Consider the following 26611-nt stretch of genomic DNA (forward strand, 5'->3'; position numbering starts at 1 on the left):
CAACTTTGAACTTGCCCTCTCTCCCTCTCCCCTGTCATTTTCCCATTAAAGAAGAGAAGCAGACTGACTGCTGCAGGCAGTCTGAAAGCGTCAAATACACAGTATTAGTGATAATGATACTCGTTTATTGAGAAAACCCCTAAATGCTGTTTTTATGATGGGCGCTCCATGTGCGTGAGAATGCAAAGAGTTTTGAATTGGCATTATTTGTTCTTACTAAGGTGGTGTGCTATGACCACCTTAGTCGTAGCACACCACCGTAGCAGATGTTTCTATTATTCTATAAGCTGATTTCCTGAGACCACACCCTCTTTATCACTGCTTTATCAACACACAAAGTACACTGGATTTTCGGCGTAAAACCAGACAAGTACTCCTTAGTTCCCGGCTTTATACATGCACCCGCAGGCATGCACCTGTGACAGTTCTGCACACACGGGATCTCGCGGTTAGGAAACAAAACAAAACAAACGTGAGGTATAGAGCTCTATTTGCAAGCCCTGATATTGTACACTGCCTTTGTCTCCTGCAGAGCTGAAATCCCAGTTCTTTAGATGTCTCATTACAGCCCTCCTCAATAAGCAGCATTGATTGTGTGTGTGTGTGATTTTTTTTTTTTTTTTTTTTTTGGGTGGTTTGGCTAATGCATTCATTTCCTGTAGGGGGATTTGTGAGTAATTATGCACAAAGACATCCTCTCACTAATTAAGATGTAAAGACAGGCAGTTCAAGTAATCTGGGCATCCCACCAAGGCGCAGAAATGCACAATCCTTAAGGCAGTGTGTGTACAGGTGTGTTTAATGTGTGTGTACATTAATCAGGCAGTGTGTAGCTACACTGGTGTCTGCCGGTAATCACAGTTGTGTGAGCCTCTACTGCTCCTTTTAATAAAGTAAAGCACATTTGGTTTTTATTTGAAATAACGTCAACCTCATCAGTAATTTTACAAATGACCATTTAAAAATGCAATTCTTAACCATAAATAATGTATTATTTTAAAGTAATATTTAAAAAAACACTACAAAACATGTAACCTAATGCAAATTTATCATGTAAAATTCAAATTCCCCTCCTAAAATCCAGTTTTTAAAATTATGTTAGCACAGCTGAAAATGATTGTACTGATTACATAAGCAATAAATTTACTTCTGTGTCTGAAACATAAGGGTTCCTGGTTTTGATTACACTCAACATGACTAAAAAAAATAACTCTGTTTTCTTGTTTTAAGAAGTAAATGCTATTGCACCAGGCAAACTGAACAATCTGAAATTTCGGTGTTTATGTCAGCATTGTGTAGTATTCTCCGGTGACAGTACAAAGTGGTTAGTTTGAGAAAAAGATCGTTCATAGGTCCTCAACTGGTCACTGCATTAAATGGTTCCTGTAAAACACCAGCCTGCAGGTGATTTTTAGATGCTGGCCTTCTAGGAAGAGTTGTCCAAAAAGCCATAACTGTGATCAGTCAATAAAAGTAGAAAATAAAGACAGGGGAAAAAAATCCCCAAAACACAACACACAAATATTGGGCAGACGTAAGCAGTTTTCAGACATGAAATGATGCTGGAATAGTGTTTGACAGCATCTGCTAAGTGTGGTGGAGGAAATTTGATGGTTTGAGGCTTTGGTCGTGCTAAAGTGGGAGATTTGTACAGCAAAAGATCTTGAACAAGAGAAAGGAAGGCTTTCACTCTATTTTGTAGTGCCATACAGTGCCTGTGGATACAGCAGGACTGGAGTTGATTTCCAAAGCAGCTCCGACATTTATAGGAACTACTCAGAAAAAGCAGTCAGCTGGTGTTTTGCCTATAATGGAGTGGCCAGCGCAGTCACTGGCTCTTAACTACTGATCTGTTATGGGAACAGAAAAATGGCCAGAGTGCCAAAGGGCTGCAAGGCTGCAAAACTGAGAAAGTACACAGTACAAAATTGTTCCATCAATCAAAAATATTTTTATCTAATGTCATTAACGTCTATTTCTTTTCACTGCAAATCTGTTAAATTAAGTTTTCATGAATTTAAATATCCTAGTTGACCCCAAACCTATGAGCAATAGCGTATGTGCATTTTTAATCCATGAAAACAGCACACAGCATTGATGTTTGTTCTCTTGTTCTAACCTTTTAATTAGACTCATTAATTTCTTTAGCGACCGAGTGTCTCACATTCCAATTTTGGTGCCACAAGCGTTTAAAAATCTCAAAGTAGATGATGGACTGTTAACCAGAGGAGGTGTGCGCATGTTCATCTAGCTAAAAGTGTCAATGAGTGCATACCATTTATCAAAGTTACCAGTCATTAACTGCAGTACAGCAGTAAGGAAGCCTCTGCTACCATAGGAACAGACTTAAGCTGCTGTGTCTCTCAGTCTCCCTCCCTGATGCAGCTTTAATTTGTCAAGCTCTTCAGTATCCAGGAAATACAATAACTACCCCTCATCTTTGTTGTCTAACAGGGAATTTGTCTATACATAGACAAGGGTGGAGAACAGATGTGCACAGCCCAAACATGCTTTTGCAGCGGCTGTTTTCGTTTCTTTGTTCTCAATATATTCATTGTAATCCCTTCTTTCCTCTTTCCCTGCGCCTCCTTCTCGCCCCTGTCCTCCTTGTCAAATCCGCCGTGTTTATTTATTTATTTTCTCTTTCTCCAAACCATCAATCTCTGCTCAAGCTCACCCTGTCTTTTCCCAAGTCTTAGGAAGTCATATCAAGCGGCCTGCCAAATAATTAGATGGGACATTTGTTTGAAAACACATTTACAGACGGGTATTATCCCCGCTCAGAGACATAATTTTAATCAGACAAGACAACAGAATGTGTTTAAGATTTGCCAGACAGACATAAAGAGCAAGACAGAAGACAGGGAGAGAGAACAACAGAGGAGGAGCAACAAATCTGAACACTAAAGATTTTTGGCAACCACGGCGGATACGATTGCAGAAATTTGCACCGCCTTACGTACCTGCCCCGATAAACTCCTTCACCCCATGAATGACAGAACAAAATCATACAACCTTTTTTAGCACAGGTGTACAGATAAACCCCCTGAATGTAAGCACATTCATCTCTTACAGGCTACTTTAACAGATACACTATATTGACGAAGGTACTGGGGCACCATTAGAGCTGCAGGAGCTGCGTAACAGTTTTAGTTCTGATGTTAATGCCACAGGCATCAGCACCATGCTCAAATTCAGTGAGCTCTTAAGAACGAGCCAGCATCCACGGGACTAAAGACACCAGAATTGAAACATGAATATTTTTGTCCATATAGTGTATGATATAGACCTTTAAACTATTGTTGAACAAATGTTTAAGAGGAGATAGAAGTTAAATTTTATCTGAAAGACTTTCAAGGTTACTGTAATATGAATCTCTTCTGCCTGTGATTTCATAATGCATCGGTCCTGCTACACTGAGAAGTAATCATCTTGTAAGCAGGACTAAGCTTGGACTATTCCACAATTTATATGATATAGCTTTCTAATTCCACTAATTCAATGCAGTACTTTGCCAGATGACAAGATGAAGGCACGGAGATTTTATATTTTATGCTACAATAGTCAGTGAATGTCAGAGAGACTGAGGCTTTGGACTGTGCTTAGAGCGAAGCCTGTGGAGGCTTAATAACATACAGCGGCTGTATATAGTCCCTGTATCAAAGGAAGGAAAAGCCCACAGTTTGTGTTAAGGTTATGTTTGTGTTTGCCAAAAGAAGAGAGAATTTGTAGGTAAGTGTGGGTTTATAGAGTATGTTGACTGTACACCTACACTCAGAGTCGATTCATGACTCCTCATGTAAATATACAGAATGTGTGGGTGTGTTTTAAAACGTTTTTGCACGTCAATCAAAGCTATGTGTATGAGAGACAAAATGTGAGAGAAAGCTCTAGCCAAGGATGGATGGAAAAGAGCTATAAACACCAAGGGTTGGATTTTACATCACTGCATTATGCATAATATACACAAAGATGCACTGCTGCTTTTGATATGCAAATTTTATGCATCACTATATGAAACTGAGCAGCAGTTACACATGTACATTGACTTATAGATAAATAATGTGCTTTAAACTAGCCTTCTGGAAACCTGTTTTTGTACATGCAGTTTCATTCAAAACCAGCAGGGAGCAACCTTTTATTACAGATTCTAAAGTGAGTTTCGCCAAGCTCTCTGAGGTCCTTTGAGAAGGCTATTCACAGGCTGATTCAGCAGAGTGGGGCTGGGATTAAGGGTTACAGTTATTTTCCTTCTCTGACCTGGGTTTGGCTCTCAAGCACTTATTGGAAGAATTTCCTTTTATTACTTGGCTTTTCACAGTTTTCGTGATTCATACCAACTTGTCGGTGACCTGTTGTTATTACTAACATTTTCATTCCTGAATTATTAAATACTCATTTGATGAAGAAAAAGGCAGGGCACATTAAATACTGTTATAAAAGCATTTGCAGGCAGTCCTCGAGACCAATACAGCCTATGCTTTAAAAGCTTTTGTAGTTTTTCTCCCATAAATCCTGCCACTGACATTCACATGAGTAATGAAGCTATTAAACACACACACTGAAAGTTTTAAGACAAAAAGAGTATGCCAGGGAGAAAAATTGACACATGCTGTACACTCAGAGATGACAGGTGTACATATATACATATATACACACATATATATATACATATATACACATACATATATATTTAAATATATATATATATATATATATATATAAAGGAGTGAGTGAAAAGGGTTGGAAAATAGAGAACAAGACTTTACAGAACGAGGCTTAAAAACAAAGGAAATGTTGGTTTAAAAACTTACTGTAGGTTGCATAACATATTGTTGATGTGGCATCCAAGATGTACTCTGAACCTGAAGAAAGAGAAGAGAAGGGAAGGGAGAAGGAGAGGACGGACACGAGTAGGATGATGCAGAGGGGAGGTCATGACGAGATGAGAGGAAAGGAAAGATCAAAAGCAAGATTGTTGTAAGTGGGTAAAGAATTGAGGAAGAGAGAACATGAAGAATGACAATTGGAAGACAGAATGACAGGAAACGAGTGAAAATGAGAAAACCAAAGAAGAGAAGTAAGAAAATTAATCATTATCTCAAGCCTTTACAAGCCAATTTCAGAGCCTCAGTCCCAGCGGCAGCATGTCTTAAAGAATATTACAGCAGTAACTAAGGGTCCACTATACAGAAAGTTTGTCGTAATTATAAAAGGATATGAAGACCACAGAGAGCAAAACAGTCTTAACAATTACTGCTTCACAGTGAGGGTTTCATCATCAAAGCTTAAGTTGGCCACAAATCATACTTTCATCTTGTTCTCCTTCCGACCGCTCAACTCTAACAAACTGAAGGCAGAAATGAGTCTCTGAGGGTCCCTTTGTCTCATGCATTATTGTTGTATGCATGCATTCTGTACCTGCATCTGTATGATCTCTTACCTACGTCTGTCAATGATGAGTTAAAACAATGAAAGGTAATGTTTTTTCCCTATAAAGCATGATGCTTTAAGTCATGAGTCTTTGAATTTGGGTTTCTTATAGAGCTCTAAAGCTCCATCTTGTTTTTGGGTACAGCAGCTGCCAGCCAGCTCTGACATAACTTGATATGGTTTGTGTGTGGAAGAGAACGGGTGCGACACATGAGAGCTGAGAGTTAAAAGCAGCATTTGTGCTCAAGAATGGGAGATGGATAGGAGGAGTTCTGCAACGTAAGCCTGCATTTTATCATTGCTAGACAAAGAATTGCCTTGATTCCACAGAGCTGATAACTTCATTTTGGGTTCATATCTTTGGTTAAGTATGACAAACTCCACCTGTACATCCAGGAATTACTCTACATAGAGTCAGGAATGGGATTTTCTGGTTTTAAGTAGGCCACGGCACTCATCAAACTTCTGAGAGGTTAAACTCACCTGATATGTGGGGACAGGAGAGGCAGCAATGAAGGGTGTGATCGATGTCTGAGCAATCATCCGATTCGTGGAGATGCTGTATGGAGAAGAGTAGAACCTATGAAAGCACAAGACATATACATTTTAATTTTGACTGTCCACATCATCTAACTTCTAATAATCACCTGTGAGGGAACAAAACTCGTGTATTAACAATCCAGAGGTTTCTCTGCAGTTTCAGCTCACCCTACATAACCACATGTAATGCTGAAAATGAGGCTTTTGTCTCAGTTTGTTTTGAACTACCCAGTACACTTCAAGACAACACTGACAAAATGGATCAGACATCATCAAGGCTGTCATGGAAACAATAAATATTGCAGCTTCACTCTATGTAGCACAATCAAAGACATCTTAGAATGAGACTTGACACCGCACCAGACTACACATCATGTTACAAAGGAGTCTGCACCACTGCTACGCATAATAATGAATTATTACCTTAATGTGTGAGTGGGTGAAATACTTCAGTATTGCTCTTTATGTTTCCACCTACGCATGCCCTACTTCCCATCGGTTGCATCTGTAACATCTGCATTTTATAATCTATTCACTTCTATGCCTCTATTTGCCCTTCTCATTTTGATCTCTTTTTCCCCCCATTTCACCCCCTCAGCTGCAGAATGCTGTGGCTCGCACTGCTTTATTTATCATTGTGTACCTAGAGAGGACATGTTTCATCCGCCAAGCCGTGTTGCTGTGCCCGATCGATCCCAAAGTGTCTGTTGACTGAATAATGGAGCCAGTGAGGGGAGGGGAAACCAAGGGCCAGAGACAGAAAGCGAAGCCCTACCCTATCCATCTCTAACACAGCCATGATTGTAGAAAAAAGGTACTTGCCACATATCAAGTGTTTCTCAATCAGGGAAGAAAATTACCTGAATAAAAAGATAAACTCATTTTTAATTTACTTTTAAAAGGGAACTTCAAACTACTGTTAGGTCGCTCCATATTATTTCTTAAAATCCACAGTGAGCACAACATATAGTAATAGCCCATGCATGGAGATGACAATGGGGCTCAGCCAAAGACAGAAAAACCTAGAGGGACTGTGGTGGTAGTCGCCTGCGACACATGCACACATCTCATTTCAAGGGTGAAATGGGTTCCTGAGGTACCCACCTGTTCTGTTATTGCACATTCTGTTTCACATTACATTTGTTCAGTCAGTGACGGCATGAGCAGTTTTGAACCTCAACTGCGAGATGTAAACCGTCAGATATTTTTAAACTATTGCGGCTCAAGGCTTGTGCATGCAGCCGGTTCCCAACTGCCTGCGATAAGCTGCAGAGCGTGATTGTGCTTCTCACAGACATTCAGTCTCCCTGTTGGATTTTTATGCCCTACTTGGTGTGCCGAGGCCTAAGTAGTAGCTGTACATATATAATAGACACACGCCAGTTATTTGTTCATTTATTTCTTTTAACACAACATGACTCACTTCTGTTGAACCAGAAAAAGAAATTCGTGGCAGGTTTGGTTCTAATTCATCTGCGGCTCGATTGCGTGTTTTGTCTACTTTTAACCATGTGCAACAAGCAAACATTAGTCGTATTGTTGCAAAGTGAAAATCAGTACAGCTTCAGAAAGAGCAAAGATCTACAGAAATGGCTAGTATAGATTTCATAGAAAATATATGTGCAAAAGGAAAAAGACTGTTCTGTGAACCCCAGTATTTTGTTTTCTGAATTGTAGCTCTATGGCATCAGAGGTATAGCCTATAATTGGTTCCAGAGTTATTTATGAGAAAACAATATGTACAGTTGGAGTTGGACGGGGATCGATGCTAGGTCCTGAACTTTTCATTTTAATCATGAATGGTAATCGGAATTCAGAAAAAAATCTATATGTACATTTTGCTTATGATATCACTGTCCTGCTAATAAGTTACATACATTGTTGTTATTGTCAATGACTCAGTCAAATTTAAACAATGGTTTAATGTCAATGGAATAACTTTGAACATATACAAAACAAAATATTTAAGAAATAGCAGTAAAAATGTGAAGTTTGGTGTCATTACCGATGGAACAAAGAAATGGTGGATGAAATCAAATTTCTTGGTGTGATAATAAGGTTTGCAAATAGTCAGACTGATTTTAAACTAACTCCAATTTATTAATGTTTTATTGCCCTTTTGATTGGCAATACAATGTATTTAGAGATCTAACCAAGTAGTTTTACAGTTTACTATTTATTAATGAGGGCTATTCTAAGCTACAACTCACTTTCAAAAATGTCTCCAATTCTTTTTTGCCTGAGATTAACTGCATATTCCAACTTTAGACATGACATTATATTGCAGGGTTTAAATAAATGTAGATAAGCTGGAGTACAAACTGGAACTTGTTTGTCATGAATGAGAATCAAGAGAAAAACAATAATGCGGTGCTATGGATCCATCTTTTTCACTGTACAGTTAATAAATGACTTACATTACAGATACTGTATTACTGTCACTGATGAATACAAATGAGGTGACAGGGCCAGGTTATTCAATGTGGTTTTCTGATTGTGTTTATTGTATTTTCATTAGACTGATGTGTATTGAGAGAGAGAAGCAGAAGGCAGAGGACAGACCCAAGGTTATTGATGTAGGCTATTAGCCCTGAGCAGCCAACTGTCAATGGGGACCCCGGCACCGCTATTTAAACAATGCACTAAACATGTAATTGCAAACAGAACATTATTACAGGACTGAATTTTAAAACCTCTGTGGATCCCTAGTGTGATTTAATGCCCTGTCAGGCGTTTACACTGAAAAATTACTGAGTGATTTAGTGTTGACCCCAGTGACTTTTCCAATAGATGGAAAAGGGAAGTAAAAAGGGCAAGAAAAAAGACAGGAGATACATTTAATGGGAGCTAGTATATTCAGAATAAGCAAAAGTAGGTTAAGATAAGACAAACTATAAGCTTTCCAACAATGTGTGTCTGGCAATGGATGCTTTAAAATAACCCAAAAACAAAACAAAACAAAAAAAACAAAAAAAACAAAAAAAACAGTTGTCCTCGAGCTCACAGTGAAACCTGTAATTGATTCATACCTTTCCCCTCTCCTTGGACTGACTTTATTTCTGCCTTTGCCCTCCTCTTGACCCCACTCGGCCCTCCATTTTTATTCAACCCACTTCCCTCCCTGCTTTTTGCCTCTCTAATTAGCTGCATTAGCATTTCACAGTCATTTAGTGCTTCGCCGGAAGGAGCTACGATGACCTCGGAAGAGAGGTTGGAGAGGGCTTACACACAGCAAGCACACAGATGCTTGCGTGAGAGTGCCCATTTATGCATGCACGAATGAGCACACTCACACCGAAAGACACCAAAGACGACTGAAAGCAAAGCAGCTGTTTGAAAACAGAATGAATGAGAAGAATTGAGCAATACAAAACAATGTGGACAGGGCAAGAAACAAGTCAAAAACAGTGAAAAGAAAAAGGACTGTATAATTTCAGATGAACTAGGGAAAAAAAGAAAAAAGAAAGAGTGGCTTTCAGGTATAAAGTGGCGGACCAATCTGACAAAAGGAGGAGAAGAACAAGAGTGCAGAGCTGCAGGGAAGCATCTCCAGGGATCACATCACCAGCAGCATTCCTACCAGACAACACCAATCTCCAATTTCCCCCTGAAACAGGCAGGCACTCTGCTCTCCTCAACCAACTTGGGAGCACTGCAGATAGCCTCGGCTGACGAAAGTATTACAGCAGCACTGCAACAACGCCCATCTTCCTGTCTGCAATCAAAACCTACAACTCTGACAGCTTGTATGCATAGGTGCATAAATAAATGCTCCATCTGCATCAGTTAGGTGTAAGAATAAGAGCGAACGCCAGATAGTATGTGTGTTCTGCATCAGTTCAGGTATATGTGTGTTATGTGTGACCCTCTCGTTTGCATGCAGGTGCTCTTGTGCATATTTCTGCAGGTTGTTGCCATGTTTCAGTGCACTGATCTTAAGAGGATTTTATACTGTCACTCTTGAACAGGCTGCGTGTAACAATGTAAGTAAAAAGTCAAGTTTGGAGACACTCTTTAGATTGAGGTTGTTCGTGCGAGAGGTAAAAGAGAAAAAAAAAAACTTTCTACATACCCATTCTGCATCGCTGTGGGGTCATACGTCAACGCCATACCACTCTGGAGAAAGAGAAACACATACCTTCCAATTACAAGGCGAACTCCCAACTCTTGAGCCACAATCGCCACAGTCTAAAGACTCCAAAATAAGCCAGCTAAAAGCTCTTATGTACAATAAACTTATTTGGAATAAGTGCCTTTGAGCAAAAGAGCCATTTATAAGTGCACTCATTTTATTTAACATGCTCAACAAAATCTAACACATGAAGGTCAGTGAGGGACGATTGTTGCATGTGCTATATGACTATATAAAATAGGTGGGAACAAAATAAGTTCCCAGTTCAAACTGACTCTGAATTTTAGCAGACTAAAGACAGTGGAACGTTTTAGATTTTCTTTACTGTTTCTCCTTAAAGGTTTTTAAAAGTCAACTTTTATGGTATGAGTTTAACTCCACTATTTGGCTGGGCTTTTCTGGGTTTACGTGGGTTCTCTCCAGGTACTCTAGCTACCTTCCACAGTCCACAGACATGCAATTATTGGGGTTAGGTTAATTGGTAATTCTAAATTGCTTCTATGAGTGCGACCCTGATAAGGATAAGTGGAAGAGAATGGATGGATAGAAGTTTTATGGTACTTTATTTTCTTTTACAAAAATCAGTTCACACTATACCATGTTTGATTATCCTGAGGAGCATTCAAATAAATAAACAAGACGTTAAGTTGCAGCACTACCACCTAAGTCAAACAAATCCACGCTGGTTGGCATTAATGGAGGTAACAGCCCAACATAGGAAAGTTAGAGATTACTCAAAAGTCCATAAGAAGGGTGTGGCTCAGGAGGTAAGTGACATCTGCTCAGAAGGCCAGTTGTTTGATCCCAGCCTTCTCTAGTCCAAGTTTAAGTGTTTTTGGGAGGTGCCCCCCATGTTCCTAACACACATTTTATCTGTGTGTGTGCCTGAGAGTGTAAGAGATTTTTTCTACACAAACTGTCACAAAGTAGAGTACCAATTTGTGTGTACTATATGGATGAATGCGGCTCTTTCAGTGGTAAATAAGATAATGTTATATAATAGTAATAACACACACACAGACCATTGTCAAAAAGTGCCAAAAGCACTCAAACTACTCACTGAAACAGCCCAAACTTTTCTTTTTGATCTATTTTTTGAGTTAAAGGATTTTTTCCCCCAACAGCATTATATTAGTATATTTCTATATTCCCTCTGTCCCTTCTTCCCTTCATAAAGCTGTTATTAAATAGTGACTAAATATGTTTAGCCAAGCATTTATCAGTGACACTAGCCCCTTTGTGGTTTCTGTCTGTCTCATTCCTTCTACCATGTTCAAATGATTGAGGCTGGGCTTCTCTTTGAGGTTTGAATAAGATCTGCTTCCACTTGACTACCTCTTGGCAATTCTGGACCAGACTTAAAACAACTGTTTGCTCCTAATCTTTTTTTTACTCTGTCACCACCCCATCACCATCTATCGGCCCTACACAAGTCATTTGTACTTATTCTACATTCTACACAAGGCTCTTCTCTCCAAATTGGCACATGAGTTGAAAGGGTGCCCTGATGCTGAACCCAGCTCAGTGTTTGGTTTTTCCACAAACACTGTTTTAGCCAAGCCTAGGCTGGGTAGGTAGGTATAGACTCCAGAAGCAACAAAAAGCACTGCTAGACACCAAATAGAAAAACTGATCAACTCCAGGGATTTGCATTCATCTAACAGCAAATGTCTTTCTGTGCTGCTACACAGCTGCATGTGTATCCCTTATCCATTTTCTAAAACAAATTCTGTAAGCGTGTGATTGCATGTGTAACGCACGTATTCACGTCACTGTACCAAGGCCAGACTCGTATCAGAATGAGTTGACTGAGATAAGTAGGCAGTGAAGCACCTCAAAGCATCTCCCTGGCCAGATGTCTCTATTAGCAGAAGTATTAGATTATATAAGTCAGCCTGGACTCTGAGGCCTGGCTCTGACAAATGCATAAACCTCTGAAGAGATGCTTCAGGGCCTAGCGGGGCTTGTCAAGACATGTGCCACAGACAAATGTGTGAGGTGTCTCACTGAAAGCAGTCATCACTTATTTCAAGTTCACACAGACATTGACAAGAGGGAAGTACGTTAGCGGAAAATCCCCCCCTCATAATTTCCCCTAGGGATCAATAAAGTATTCTGATTTGTTCGCAACAGAAATAGTCCTAAATAATTAGGAAAATTTATGATTTTATTGATGATTTTATTTTTATTATTATATTTTATAATTATACATTTAACATTATACAATTAACTGTTAGTTTGTACATGTTACACCGCCAGATGACATCACCCATCCTTTCTTTGTTTCGTGAACAGCAAGGTGAAATTGCAACACGTTCTCATCCCAACACGTAACACTGACATGTGACAAATCATCAGTATGTTAGGCGTTCAGAGGCATGACAGTGGTTTTGAATGAATCTATAGATGCAAATGTGTTTTACGTTGTGTTCATGAATCACTTTGGAAAACACTACCTGATAGGCTTTAGGTTAAGGTTAGAGGTAGACAGGTAGACGTGTTACCACCGCGAGTGCCATTCTATTGGATTCAATTGAGAATCTGGAGTAAGTGGAAGGCTACCTTTCAGGTGAGATGAGACGCATTGGGACGTGACAAATTGTATTTTACGCGTTGGGAATGAGAGTGCTCTGGAAATTAAGACATACAAAACCGGCACAGCTCCATAGTATTTTTACCTAGCAAATGAATGCCTGTATTTAAGCGAAATCTGAATAAAATGACATATTCACTTTACCCATTTCTGCAAAGCTGTGTGGACATTAACCTGCATTGAAAAAAGGCTGTATGTGCTTTAACTGCTCATTTAGCTACCCATATGGAAAAGATATAAATCTTATAAAGTTTGTATCTGTCTTGTGTGAAACTTGTATGAAAAGCATATAAGAGTGAAAACAGATATAAGATCCCTTGAAAAATTATATAATGAAACTTGTATGTTTTGGATACTTACTAAAACAATGTATGAAAGTAATGAGAAAGTGGCCACTTTCATGAGTAAATCATGTAAGCCTTATATGATTTACTCATGAAAGTGGCCACTTTCATGAGTAATCACATATAAGTTTTTACTATTTCTTTTCCATATGGGTACACTCTCCAAGCAATGGCACTGCGTATGTGAAATCCACTGTGCAAAATACCCCACATTTAATTGTGAATACATTTAAGTTGAGCTTTTTAATAATGTGATTAAGGTATTTACTGTGGCGGTTAAAGGCAGATGCATTTTTTGCAGGGATGTTTAACCTTGGCCAGCAGACTTTGCTCATTTTTGACTGTTTTATGAGTTATGTTTTATACTATTCGGTTGGAGTTTTTTAAAAAAAAATTTTTTTTTAACTCCCATTCCTAGTTGATGACACATTACAAAAAATACCACCAAAATTGATGGTATGGTGGTGCAGTGGTTAGCACTGTGGCATCACATTAAGACGGTCCTGGGTTTGGGTCTGGCAGCCTGTTCTCCCTGCATGTTGTTCCTGTGTCTGTGTGGGTTCTCTCCAAATACTGTGGCTCACTTCCACAGTTGGTAAAATGAAGTGTGCATGGTTGTTTATCTCTTTGTGTTAGTCCTGTGACAGACTGGTGACCTGTTTAGGGTGTGCCCAGCCTTTTGGCCAATGATAAGCCAGGCTATGACACACACGTTTGCTCTTATACAAAAAGACTAAAGCTGCTGCCTGCTCCACACAGCCGTGAGCAAAGGTCAAACACTGCAACATCTTGTTTTCATTGCGGCGCCTCTTGTTACAGTGCATAGTTTCAGCCTGGTTCCATTTCATTTCACTCCACCACCCTGCTCTTTCCCAACCTTCGTGTAACGAGAACACTGGGAAACTGTTAAAAACTGCACCGGGGTGTGTGGGTGGCAGCATTATTATTCACTTCCCCTTGTTCTGTAAATTAAAGCTTTGGTATTGACACTAAAAACTTTTGAACTCTCTGCATTGTGAAACAGTCAATCTGCTTTCAATCCTTTGCACAAGGTTTCATTTCTTCTGAAGATGACGGACAGGAGGTGGGAGTTTCAACAAAAGCAAAAACAACTTTGCAATTGGGACCTTACAGAAACCTTATACTTTAAATTTAACAACCTTTTTGTGTGCCAGCTTTCATACTGTCAGCAGCATCTCTAACTGAACCTACAGTGCCTTACTAGAAATGAAAGTGGATAATGACCCCACGGAGAGGAGGGGGATCTGTCAAGCTATTATGATTTTAAATTCTGTGGTATGTTGGAAAAAAAAAAAAAATGGAGTCAAAGGGAGCATCAGCCGCATATTGGAGATTATTAGAATAGATGATTTACAACTGTAACGTTTCCTAAAACATAATATGGACACCGCTGTGCATAATCACTCATTTCTTTGACTATTATAATAAAAGAAATGTTATCCTTCAGCTATAAAACTTAATTGAAAGAAGTTTAAATGATTTTTTGATAACTGAAAACCCCCACTTGTTTTTGTTAACTGTAATTTCTCTTTTTAAAGTCCTCTCAGTAGACTTGTGTTCAGTTTTGTTTTTTCATTTTAATTGAAAAAAGCAAGAGACTATATTTGACAGCAGGCCAAGAGAATATTTTATGAAGTCTCCCAGGGAGCTCTTTTTGATGATTAAATATATTTTTAAGCCTCACCTCTCCTTCCCGTGTCCACGATCGTCCATTCTGGGGATATTTGACCTGGGTCTGTCTCTTCTTCTGGCCTCCATCAGCAAACTTGCACAGCAAAGGCTCTGAGGGAGCTATAGAGTGAGACAAGGACAAACACATTTATAGATTAATCACCTTATAAGTAGGAGAAAGTCAAACTATATGTTTTTAGGTTAAATTTAAAACATTACACTTAAAGTGTTTTATGCTACAGCTTAAATAAACTAAAAGTTAGTTGGTCCTGAAAGCAGCACTTCAGCTCTTAGATTTATCTCAGCCACCCGTAATCCAAACATTTACACAACACTAGTTATCACCCCATCTCTTTTTAGCCCCTCCAACCATGCTTTCAAAACAGCAACGCTGACGTAGGAACAAAGCCACAGGCTAATCAATAGTGCATGGTGTGCGAGGTTCAAACAGCAAATCAAACAGGCATAGTTAATACGCTAAATAACTCCATGTAGTTTGACCCATGGGTAACAGACTGCAATTGTAAGTCCTCCAAAGAAAATACTGTCCCTCGCTGGACGAGAGAAAGAAGAAATGTTTGGTTACAAATAAGATTAACTTACAGTGACCTTCCATGTCTAAGTTCACCAAGCTTAAACTGAATATACCCTCAGGGTTTGTGAACAGAAGGAAGTTGTCAGATTGTGAGAGGATTATCCAAAGAAAAACTAAAAGTCTGTGTTTACTATGATTTACTTTAAAGGCGTGTCTTTAAAAATGGTTAGAAAGCAAGCAGGAGTGGACAGTTACTTCATTTTCTGGGAAATGCTTCAGAGGCCACATGTCTTAACATTAAAACATATTACCATAACATGAACCAGGACACTCAAATAAGATATCTGATGCCTTGTCTATTTAGAGGATAAACAGACGCTAATCTGTTTTATGGCAACTGTGATGCTAGGGCATATTTCTTAGACTTTCCAGCTGCAGTTTAACCAACTGCAGCCAAAAACATGTACCCTTAACAACAAGCATTTTGCTTCACATATTTGACTGATTAAGTAAAGAAATTTGCATGGCTATTTACATTGTAGATTCTCATAGAAGGCATCAAAACTATAAATGAACACATATGGAGTTGCGTAGTAAAAAACAAAAACAAAATTGATTTTAGATTCTTCAAAATATCAATCCTTTGCTTTGATCACTGCTTTGCACACTCTTGGACTGTTGTTTCTCTTTACTTGGCTGATTGGTTCTTGCTATAATATGAATTCTAACATTCAAATAGGACTGACAGCTGTGTACCAAGCTGACTTCTGCACAACACAACTGATGGTGCCAACCCCATTAAGAAGGCAAGAAATTCCACAAGTGAACCCCGATAAGGCACATCTGAAGTGAAAACCGTTTCAGGTGACTACGTCAAAAAAAGTCATTGAGAGAAGTCCGACAGTGTCTTTGAGGAATCTACAACATAAAACAAATTTAGAGTTATTTATTAAAAATTTTCTTTGCTACGTAATTCCATAAATCTTGCTTCATGTATTTAATGTCTTTAGTAAGTATCTACAATGTAGAAAGTAGAAAAAAGAAAGAAAGAAACAACATTAAATGAGAAGGTGTGTCCAAACTTTTGACTGGTAGTGTATATATTTAAAATATTCCATGATTTAAAAGCCATTAAGCTTGTATTTACCCTAAAGGAGACAAAGATCAAACAAGAAAGACCCGCCAACAAATACAACCAAGTATTTTTTTTAACCTTTGTTTAACTAGGAAGTAAAATTGACATTAACGCCATCTTTTTGTGAGACTGTCCAGGACTGACATAGGCAGATTTAACCTGGCATGTTATTTTGTTTTATTCTCTCCCCAGTGGTGACTGAAATGAGCTCACCCACAGAAAATGTATACAAGCAGAGAGGGTTGAACCCAGAGCTCTGGCTCTGAGGCAACAGTGCCCAAGCATTCACTCGTGGCAATAGATTCTTAAAGTCTTAAAAATTTGCATATTATTAATGATTATGTTAATTCATCCAACTAAATCTAGGTAACTGAATGTAATTTTTCCAAACTCTTGAAATATAGCTTTAAATATGTTCTTCGGTTAAATCCATACATACATCAATTTTCTGCTGTTTAAACAGGTGCTGCAGAGGCAGAAATTTAAGCAGAGATGCACAGGCTTTCCTCTTCCCAGAAACCTCCCCAAACTCTCCTTGGGGGAAACTGGAGCATTCCCAAGCCAAAGAGATACAATCTCTCCAGCGTATCCTGGCTCAACCCCAGGGCTTCCTCCCAGCTGGACCAGGAGTGGGCACTCCAACCTTTCTGATCGAGTACCACAGCATCACACTTATGCTTATTCTCATGCTAAGCACTTCTTATTTGGCGTGAGGTGCTACAGTGCAGTGAGGTATTTGCTTCATAAAGCCAACAGAACCACAATAAAAAAAAAGCAGAAATGAGATCCTAAGACCACCTAACCCAACACAGTCTCCACTATTCGCTGTCCTTAGACAATCTGTTAAAAAAAATTAATCCAGAAGCACCTTTGACGTGGGCAAGTATCTAAAGGCTAAGGCCAGCCACCCGGCCAGAGTCTTGAGGTACTCCCAAGACCTGGCTCCAGAACGGGACTCCCAGTACCCAGAGGTTTTCTTCTTTGTAGGGGTCAGGCTCATCACCTAGGCCCAATGTGCCTTAACCTCCTAGGACCTGGCGTCCACATATGTGGACATCACATTTTAAGTTATTTAAACCAAAATATTTAATTTTGCTCTACTAGGGCCTGATATCCACTTACGAGGACATTATACTGCTGCTGTTCTATCAAAATTTTAAACAAATATCCTCATATGTGGCCCTCATTTTTCTTAGGAACAAATATCAGGTAAAAAAAAAAAAAAAAAAAAAAATCTGGTAATTCTTTGTTTTTACATTCATCGGGTCCCAATCAGCTCAAATATCAAAGAGAAATTAAAAATGCATGCCATGGAAGAGTTCGGGTCTTAGGAGGTTAAGAGACTCTACTGAGGGCATATTGCCCTTGAAAGCACTAGGAACTATTCTTCGAGGTTGCATCTCAACTTTATATATGTTGTGTTGGCATACAGAGCAATTTTGTCACTGTCCAAACATTTCCACATGCAACTGTAAATCTGTCACAGCCACCACGGCAAATGTAATTTCTTTCTAGGATGCAAAAACTCTGAAGTGCTATACTGCTTCAGCAGAGGCAAACTGTTGGGACAAGTCTTCTATTCAGCTTGTAAAGACTACTCTAAACCCTGAAACTGAATAAGTCACATACTTTTATGCACTCTTAACCCCTAACAAGCCGCATACTTTTATGCAATGCCTCTGTTTTTTTTATTTTATTTTAATATATCCACAAAGTGAGGTTTTAACTCACTGATCCATCTTTGAAGAGGCTATAAGCTGGCACTCTGAAATTACTGTCAAATAGGATAAAATGGCAAAGAAAGTCAAATCATCATCAATGTGTGTAGTATCGATTTTTTTTAAAGAAAAGCAAAACAACAACAAAAAACCAACTGCAAATTGCAATATCTTGAAGCTGGTACTGACTAACACATTATGAATGCCAGAATAAACTATGCAATTATCTTGCCTACTTCAAGAAAAATATTTCTTCATCTAAGTAAAGTGAAAAATGAGAAGAGGTATTCTCAGTGGAGAAAACCATTTAGAGCTTAAAGACTGAGATGAGAGCTCTTTAGAATGCCTGGAGCCATGACGGGCACTCTAAGGGTAATGATATAAAGACACATTTCCATTTGATTATAACACATTTAGAAGAACTTTTTCATTCAACTATGTTAACTTGATTTTGTCCAACAGGTCACATGGCGTAGCCTTCTGTTGTCATCCTTTGCTTTTCATCTTTCTGAATCAATCTGCTTCTCTTTGTCTTTTACCCGCTCTGCTTCATGCATTAAATGACCTTTACTTTTACTAAAATCACAGATAGACACACGGATGCAACAATGGATGGACTGAAGATATTTGGGGGAAAAAGAAAAGTGGAAGACGTCAGTTCACCTACCACATTAAGTTTAAAGTTATTATAATCAATTATGATCAAAAATAGTTAAAAAATATCACATTTATATTTTTGATTAGACATAATAACTAACAAAAATACAATCATAAATGATAAGTTATTTCTTATTAGACATGTGTCCTGTGATTTCTATTTTTTAATGTGAAAAGCTATCTACCATTAACAGTGGCACTCAATTTAAAAATAAAGGCTGCATTTGTTATTTTATTTGTTATTTTTTTCCGCTCACAGCTGTGACAGACAGAAGGCCATGCTATTGATGGCAGATAATTTGTCAAGTTTATAGTTGCGATACTTTGTCTGTGTTCTATAAAGACAAAAACATCAGTTGATTGAAAATAATTATACATTAATTATGTGTGTTTTGAAACTTTATTTTTATTTTCCAGCTTTAGCACAGTTTGTTTTCTGGCACAACAGATGAAAACGAGTTTCTTTTATTGTTAGAATTAGTAATTAAAAAAATAAGTACCTAAACATGAGAATGGAGAATTGTAAAGCATAGATGTCGTCACCCATAGATGTGACAGCTGGCTGCTAAAGGATGAAAAACAATCTTTTAATCTCAGAGTTTTTCTGGATTGGTTTTTCTTCATTAACGTTCTTGATATTCCTAACAGCAACATCCAGTAAGCAAAGCAGCAACATGACAACAAGATATTCCTGTGAGGTAACTACAGGAGTTGCAGTGACCTTATTTAATTGTGTCTATTTTAAGGCCCTGAAAGCAGCACACATTTTATCCACACAGACTTGAAAATGTAAAACATTTTTTGCTGTCAGCTGTTTATATACCTGATCTTATGAAATGACTCAAACATTAAACACCGGCCAGCTGCTGTGGGCCACCGTTTGCAAATGCATATGCATCAGTAAAGTTAGACCGATTTGGCTGCATCAGTGCTATGGAGCTGCTGCAGGGGTTGAATATATTAATCTGGGGAAACAAATTGGAGAGTTTCAGAAGCAGTTTCTGTTTTTAATAGATTTTTGTTCACTTTTGCCATCTCATTGGATACCTGGAGTTTAACCCTATAAAACCTCAGGTATCAATGATTTCATAATTCTGCCAAACAAACAAACAAAAATAATAAAGAACACAACTACCATAAAACACAAGTGAGATTTACTGGAACTGTGGAAACTAAGCAAATCCCATTAAGTCAAAAGCCTGGATTTATACTTTTATATTTATATTTTGCATTGATTGAAACTGTATGTGCAGTATATACAGGGTGTTTCTGGTAAGAGTCGAGTTTTGCCAGGAGGTAGGTAACACTGTGCCTGGTTAATGTAGCGCAATCCATTGCCATTTCCTGATTACCGGACAGAGAGAGAGAGAGAAACACCACAAGCAGCACCCAAACTTGGACAAACTGCTTCACACATGAGTATCTATAGATTGACATCTGCTGAACAACTAACAACATAACAATAAAAAGATCCTAGTTTTTTTTTTCCAACATGTTTTTTTAATTAGAAAAAAAAATATCCCCATTGCTTCCAGTGGAGAGTCGATTTATGCCAAGCTGCTTGGCTTGTAATTTGCTCGAGGAACTTTTATGATTTTATGGCTGTGTCAGTGTGTGCCTGCTTGAGTGAAGGAGCACAGAGCCAATGGCGTTCATATCATCCTGTAGACAACTGTTGACAATTTTTACATCTCATTTACTTAAGCAAATGCACGATCCTCTTTGCAACAGTGTCTACAAAATAAGGTGACATGAAACAGAAATGCAAACTTTTACTTTCCGACTTGTTATTTTAATAGGGAACAGAACATATGAATGTCCATCAGCATGTAATGATGCTGGAAGTTGGGAAAACTGCTAAACTCACTATGCATATAACAAAAACATTACGTGACAATAAGTACAGATGTAAACTGTTCAAAATGTTAAGTTAAAAGTGGTCAGCATTAAACCACAACTTGGGATAAAATTATTTTCTGATTTTAAAATTTGTATAATTACGGCAATAATTAGAACCTGCAAAACAAAGCAATCGCAAAACTGCGACATGGGTAACTTGCAACTGGTGGGTTGCACAAGAGGTATATAAGGCAAAAAGCATTTTGCTTCCCAATAAAAACAAACAAATAATAAATAAATAAATAAAATAAACCCAAAGTTCACCAAAACTATTAGGTCCACACCAACTCTGATCAGAACAATAAAGGGTGAGTTGTTAACATGTGTGACGTAGGTCACTGCTTATTAGGAGAAAAACAGCAAGCATACTGTGAAGCATGTCTTTAGAAATGTTATAGTTTGGGTTGCTTTGCTGCCCGCGGAACCGCATAAATTGCTGTCACTGACATGCATATCAAAGAGTACTTGAAGATAATGTTAGACTGTCTGACAATTGCAATCAAACCAAAAGTGGCCCTTTCAATAGCATAACAATCCTATGAACAGCTCAAACAGATGAAATGTAAGGTTGTGAAAAGGCATTCTCCAAGCATGGACTTTAAATGGAAATGTTACATGGAGGTTCAAAATAAGCAGTACGTACAAGAAAAATCTCAAATATTTCACAACTGAAGGAATTTCAGAAAGCTTCTGCCTGAGCAAATGGCTACAAGAAAATATTATTAATCTCATAAAGGGGGCAATAATGGCTTATGAGGGCCAGGGGATACTTACTGTTCCACAAGAGAATATTCATTTAGTGTAAGTTATTAAAAAAGGCTGTCCATGGATGTACTGATGTATTGTTTTTTTTTTTAAATACGGTAAGCACAAATTTGTATAACTGGTCTTGCAAACCAGAATTTCAATGGAGCACCAAGTTTAAAAGATTGATTTACCTCCAAATAGATAGCCAGTGACAATGTCTTACCTCCAAAATATTGCATGGGTCTCTTATCATTTCTAATCTGTAAGTGATTGTGGTAAGACACACACAGCAAATATAGCGAAATTAATGACTTACTGCCCCTACCAGTACTTGTGTGTAGCACTAGAATATACAATATAAAAAAAAGCCAAAGAAATGTAAATCACTGCATTATCAACACACTATATAAAAAAAAAAAATTCAAGAAAAATATGAAATTGTAATATTGTAATGTACTAGTTTCAGGAGACGCCTGAATGAGCAGAATTATGATATCATGCATTTCTCCTGGGGAGGAAAAAATATGCACAATACACTTTGCAAATCATTTTATATTCATTCATGAGCACAATGTGACAAGTCATAAATAGTGAAAATGATAATGACAATAATGAATGTTATTTATTCCAGGGAGGTGAATCTAGCCGCCACTCAGTCAGGGGTCAACAAGTGCAATACATCAAGAGACAAGATTACCTGTAGGAAAAGCAAATAAAAGTGGTGCACCGCATTAATTATTCAGCTTGCTTTCACAGCTTCGTTTCCACAATCTGTTGTATTTCACAAGGGTGCTTTAAAAGAAAGGAGGACACTTTTAATTGCTAGTTTGACCCCTAATGTTCGCACTCCTCGCTCTATAAGACACAATGTGATGAATTTATGATGAATTTGGGTACAGCTGTGTCAGATCCTTTTGGGCATATCAAATTACCCAACGATGTCATAAACAAATGCTTGGATATTTGGTTTAGATTGTTATCTTATTTATTTATTTATTTATTTTTAACAGGACATGGGGGTGATGCAATAAAATGCAATTCTAATCCATTGACAAGAAAAAAATGTAATTGCTGAATTCAGGAGTAACTTGAAGCCCCTTAACCAAAACAACATTCTTTTTTCTTAAGGCTTTTTTCCTTGTAAGCATAGAGCAGGCAGATAGGAGAAATATAGTTTTGTATGAGAAATCTCAGCTCAATTTCTTAGGTTTCAGGGGGAGGCATGAATGACTAATTAGAATCTGTGTAGGAGCTTGCCCCAGCAATTTAAGAAACCACTGAGAAAAATCCCTTGTAGCTAGTTAGTAGAGCTATCATTTAAATAACTACATGGTCAAATCCCTCCCTTATACTGTTACTACTACTAACAATAGTAATCAATTCATTTTCTTATGTTTATAAATTCAGGATTGCAGTGTAGCTGAAGCTGAGCTGTGAGCCGAGAGAAGGCATACACACCGGACAGGTCACCAGACTTTGGAAGTATTACACTTCTGAGAGACAATGGGGGACACACACACACACACACAATTCACCTAACACATATCTTTGGACTGTAGGAGGGAGCCAGATAACCTGGAAGAAACCCAACCATGTAAACTCCATAAAGAAAGGTCACAGCTGGCTAGTGGATTCGATCCCAGTACTTTCTTGGTTGGAGGCATATATTTTTACTGTCCATCTTACGGGTTAAACTACACTACATGTTCATACTCGTCCATTGAAACTATGAAGCTCCCTGCACACAGTTTTTTTGTTGCTAATCTTGATGGCAGCTGTGGTGGTTTGAAGCACTGGTGACTTTCACACACTAAGCACCTCAGTACTTGGTGATCGTGTAACTCTACGTGGTGTACCACTTTATGGCTAAGCTACTGTAGGTCCTAAACACTTTAACATAGCACTCACACCACTTAAAATTGATTATGCAATAAGAGAAGAAATGTCACAATTTTATTGCAACAGTGCCATCCTCTTTCAGTACCACACTTATATTCAGTGACCCATTCTTTCAAAAATGCTTGTAAAAGCAGACTGCACTGGCAGGGGTTTGAGTCTGTAACCACGTGAAAGCAACTGAATTAAGAGCTAAAGCCCATTACTTTTATCCATACAGTGTACTATCAGTAAAAAAGTCATAGATCTTTTTCTTTCAAAGAGGTTTTACTATGAGCAGCATATCTGAGCAAAGTCAGTCTGTGAAAACTTGTGTATATATATTCTTTCTCTAAACTGCCCCCCTGAAGTTGCTTTTGGATGAAATCACATGTTCTTAAGGATTATTTTGTGAAACTATATAAGGCATTCACAGAGTGAAGCTGCACAGAATGTTAAAACTGTTTTACAAATTACACCTTTGTTTAAATTTTTTTTTTAATTCAAGTATTTCAAATTACTCTCTGCAAACAGGGTTATCATTTAAACTACATAATTATACTAGGCCTGATCCTTTTATTGCAGAGAAGACCACAGGACCTCAATCCTTTCACTAAAAAGCTTGAATTCTTAGTGTTACTATCTGGACTTGACTTTGAGTTGGTTTTTAACTGCAACTGGCTATTTTGTATGTGCAAAAAAAATCTTTTAAACTGCAAGACAAGAGTTGTGTGTTATTTTGAACAAAACTAACAAATTATTTGATTTGTCAACTTTTAGGGTTTTTACATTTATCCTTTGTTTTTGCTTTATTGTCATTCTGAGGTGATTCTCACCTTCATCCCTCTGAACAATGTGCAAACTAAATTACTCAACAACCAAAACTAAAAGGACCCAGCCACCCACACACTGAGCTACTATGATTTGTGTGTTGTTGTGTCAGTGTGTGTTTGTTTTACTAGAACTCAGTGTTACTAAGCAAGTACCTGCCAAGAGCTACATGATAAGGGAAAGTAATTACAGGAGAAAGAGAAACATTACAGTGGTCATAAGATACAAGTGCCTGTTCTCTCTCTCTCACACACACACACACACACACACACACACACACACACACGACCGGGGATTTATTTGTACTCATTAGTTAAGACTTGCAGCAGCAATCACCATGCAATTGTTTGACTACAGTTTTCTTCTGTTAAATACAACCATTGCAATGTTATCCATCCAATGCAAAAACACATGACTAAAGGAAAAAAATGGCAACAATATCAGAAACACATACAGGGAGTGCAGAATTATTAGGCAAATGAGTATTTTGTCCACATCATCCTCTTCATGCATGTTGTCTTACTCCAAGCTGTATAGGCTCGAAAGCCTACTACCAATTAAGCATATGGATGGGCCCGTGGCTGGATTGGTAAAGGGCAGAGAGCTCCAGTCCGACTCAGACGCCAGCAAGGTGGAGGTGGAGTACTGGTTTGGGCTGGTATCATCAAAGATGAGCTTGTGGGGCCTTTTCGGGTCGAGGATGGAGTCAAGCTCAACTCCCAGTCCTACTGCCAGTTTCTGCAAGACACCTTCTTCAAGCAGTGGTACAGGAAGAAGTCTGCATCCTTCAAGAAAAACATGATTTTCATGCAGGACAATGCTCCATCACACACGTCCAAGTACTCCACAGCGTGGCTGGCAAGAAAGGGTATAAAAGAAGAAAAACTAATGACATGGCCACCTTGTTCACCTGATCTGAACCCCATTGAGAACCTGTGGTCCATCATCAAATGTGAGATTTACAAGGAGGGAAAACAGTACACCTCTCTGAACAGTGTCTGGGAGGCTGTGGTTGCTGCTGCACGCAATGTTGATGGTGAACAGATCAAAACACTGACAGAATCCATGGATGGCAGGCTTTTGAGTGTCCTTGCAAAGAAAGGTGGCTATATTGGTCGCTGATTTGTTTTTGTTTTTGAATGTCAGAAATGTATATTTGTGAATGTGGAGATGTTATATTGGTGTCACTGGTAAAAATAAATAATTGAAATGGGTATATATTTGTTTTTTGTTAAGTTGCCTAATAATTATGCACAGTAATAGTCACCTGCACACACAGATATCCCCCTAAAATAGCTCAAACTAAAAACAAACTAAAAACTACTTCCAAAAACATTCAGCTTTGATATTAATGAGTTTTTTGGGTTCATTGAGAACATGGTTGTTGTTCAATAATAAAATTATTCCTCAAAAATACAACTTGCCTAATAATTCTGCACTCCCTGTAGTGCATGAATAAAAATAATTGCCTCCTAAACCTAATAACATAAGTCTTTCACATCACTGTATAGGCCAACTCTTCTGTGCAGAATTGTTTGAATTCAGCCACAGTGAAAAGTTTGAGTATGAACCTGCCTGTTTAAGTTCGTGCCACAGCATCTCAGTAGGATTTAAGTCCAGCCTGAATGTGCATGTCTGATTGTGTCTGTATTTAGGTGAATGCAGTGGGGTTGGCAAAAAAGAAAAAAAAAAAAAAGTCTTTTATTGATCTGAAATAAAGTTTGCAATCTGTGGCATTTTATGTTCAGCCAACTGGACTTGTTCATAGGTAAAAAGGTGGGTGGCTTGTACTGTGAACAGTGAATCACATACTGTTACCAGTTGCTGAAGCTGTGGGATATTGCAAACTGCGGTAGGGCACTAAAGAAACTGTTCAAACTCCAGCAGGGCAAACATACATTTATTTCAGCTCTGGCTAGAAGATGGGAAGAAAAAGGAGGGAAAGAAAAGTACGAGGGAGGATGAAAGGTTATTCTCGATATACCTGGTTAGGTGCAGAAAAAATTATATTGATCTTAGCTTTGATGCTTCTAAGCCACGCATCAGTCTTAGAAGTAGAAAGACTTAGCTTATGAAGACAATAAGGGGTCTATTATATGAGTGGGAACAAATCCTTCAAATGGGGAAAAAATGTATTTAAAATAAAATCCAATCCATTAGCAAATATAGGAAGTCACTCAGTTGGAAAATGGGATCCAGTCCCCAAATGTGGCTAAATGAAGAATCCACGAGAGGCTGAAATAAGAAGTATGTATTTGTAACACTGTTACCAAATTGCAAAAACAGCCAGGTAGGTCAAACAAGGTAGGCAAAAAAAGTAAAGGAGGGTTAAATAAATGTTCACTAACACAAACAACCAAATGGAGTCAAAATGAAAGGAGGAAAAAAATAAAAAATAAAAAAAATAAAAAGGGATGTTAATTCCACTGTCATAAACATTAACAGACACAGGGAACTAAATGTGAACGTATTAAACTTAC

General features: G+C 38.2%; 1 protein-coding gene across 2 annotated transcripts in view; it reads right to left on the reverse strand.

Annotated features, from left to right (window-relative positions):
• Positions 1-26611, reverse strand: part of LOC120722043 (RNA-binding motif, single-stranded-interacting protein 3-like) — a 167923-nt gene that overhangs the window by 5563 nt on the left and 135749 nt on the right. For both annotated transcript variants that reach the window (XM_040012778.1, XM_040012776.1), the window contains exons 7-10: positions 14748-14854; positions 10046-10089; positions 5917-6013; positions 4815-4865 (exon numbers count right to left, since the gene is read on the reverse strand). In XM_040012778.1, coding sequence (XP_039868712.1) covers positions 4815-4865; positions 5917-6013; positions 10046-10089; positions 14748-14854 — 299 coding nt within the window. The remainder of the gene's footprint in view (positions 1-4814; positions 4866-5916; positions 6014-10045; positions 10090-14747; positions 14855-26611) is intronic.

The sequence above is a fragment of the Simochromis diagramma genome, unplaced genomic scaffold (genome assembly GCF_900408965.1).
Source record: "Simochromis diagramma unplaced genomic scaffold, fSimDia1.1 OVJJ01000618.1, whole genome shotgun sequence".
NCBI lineage: Eukaryota > Metazoa > Chordata > Actinopteri > Cichliformes > Cichlidae > Simochromis > Simochromis diagramma.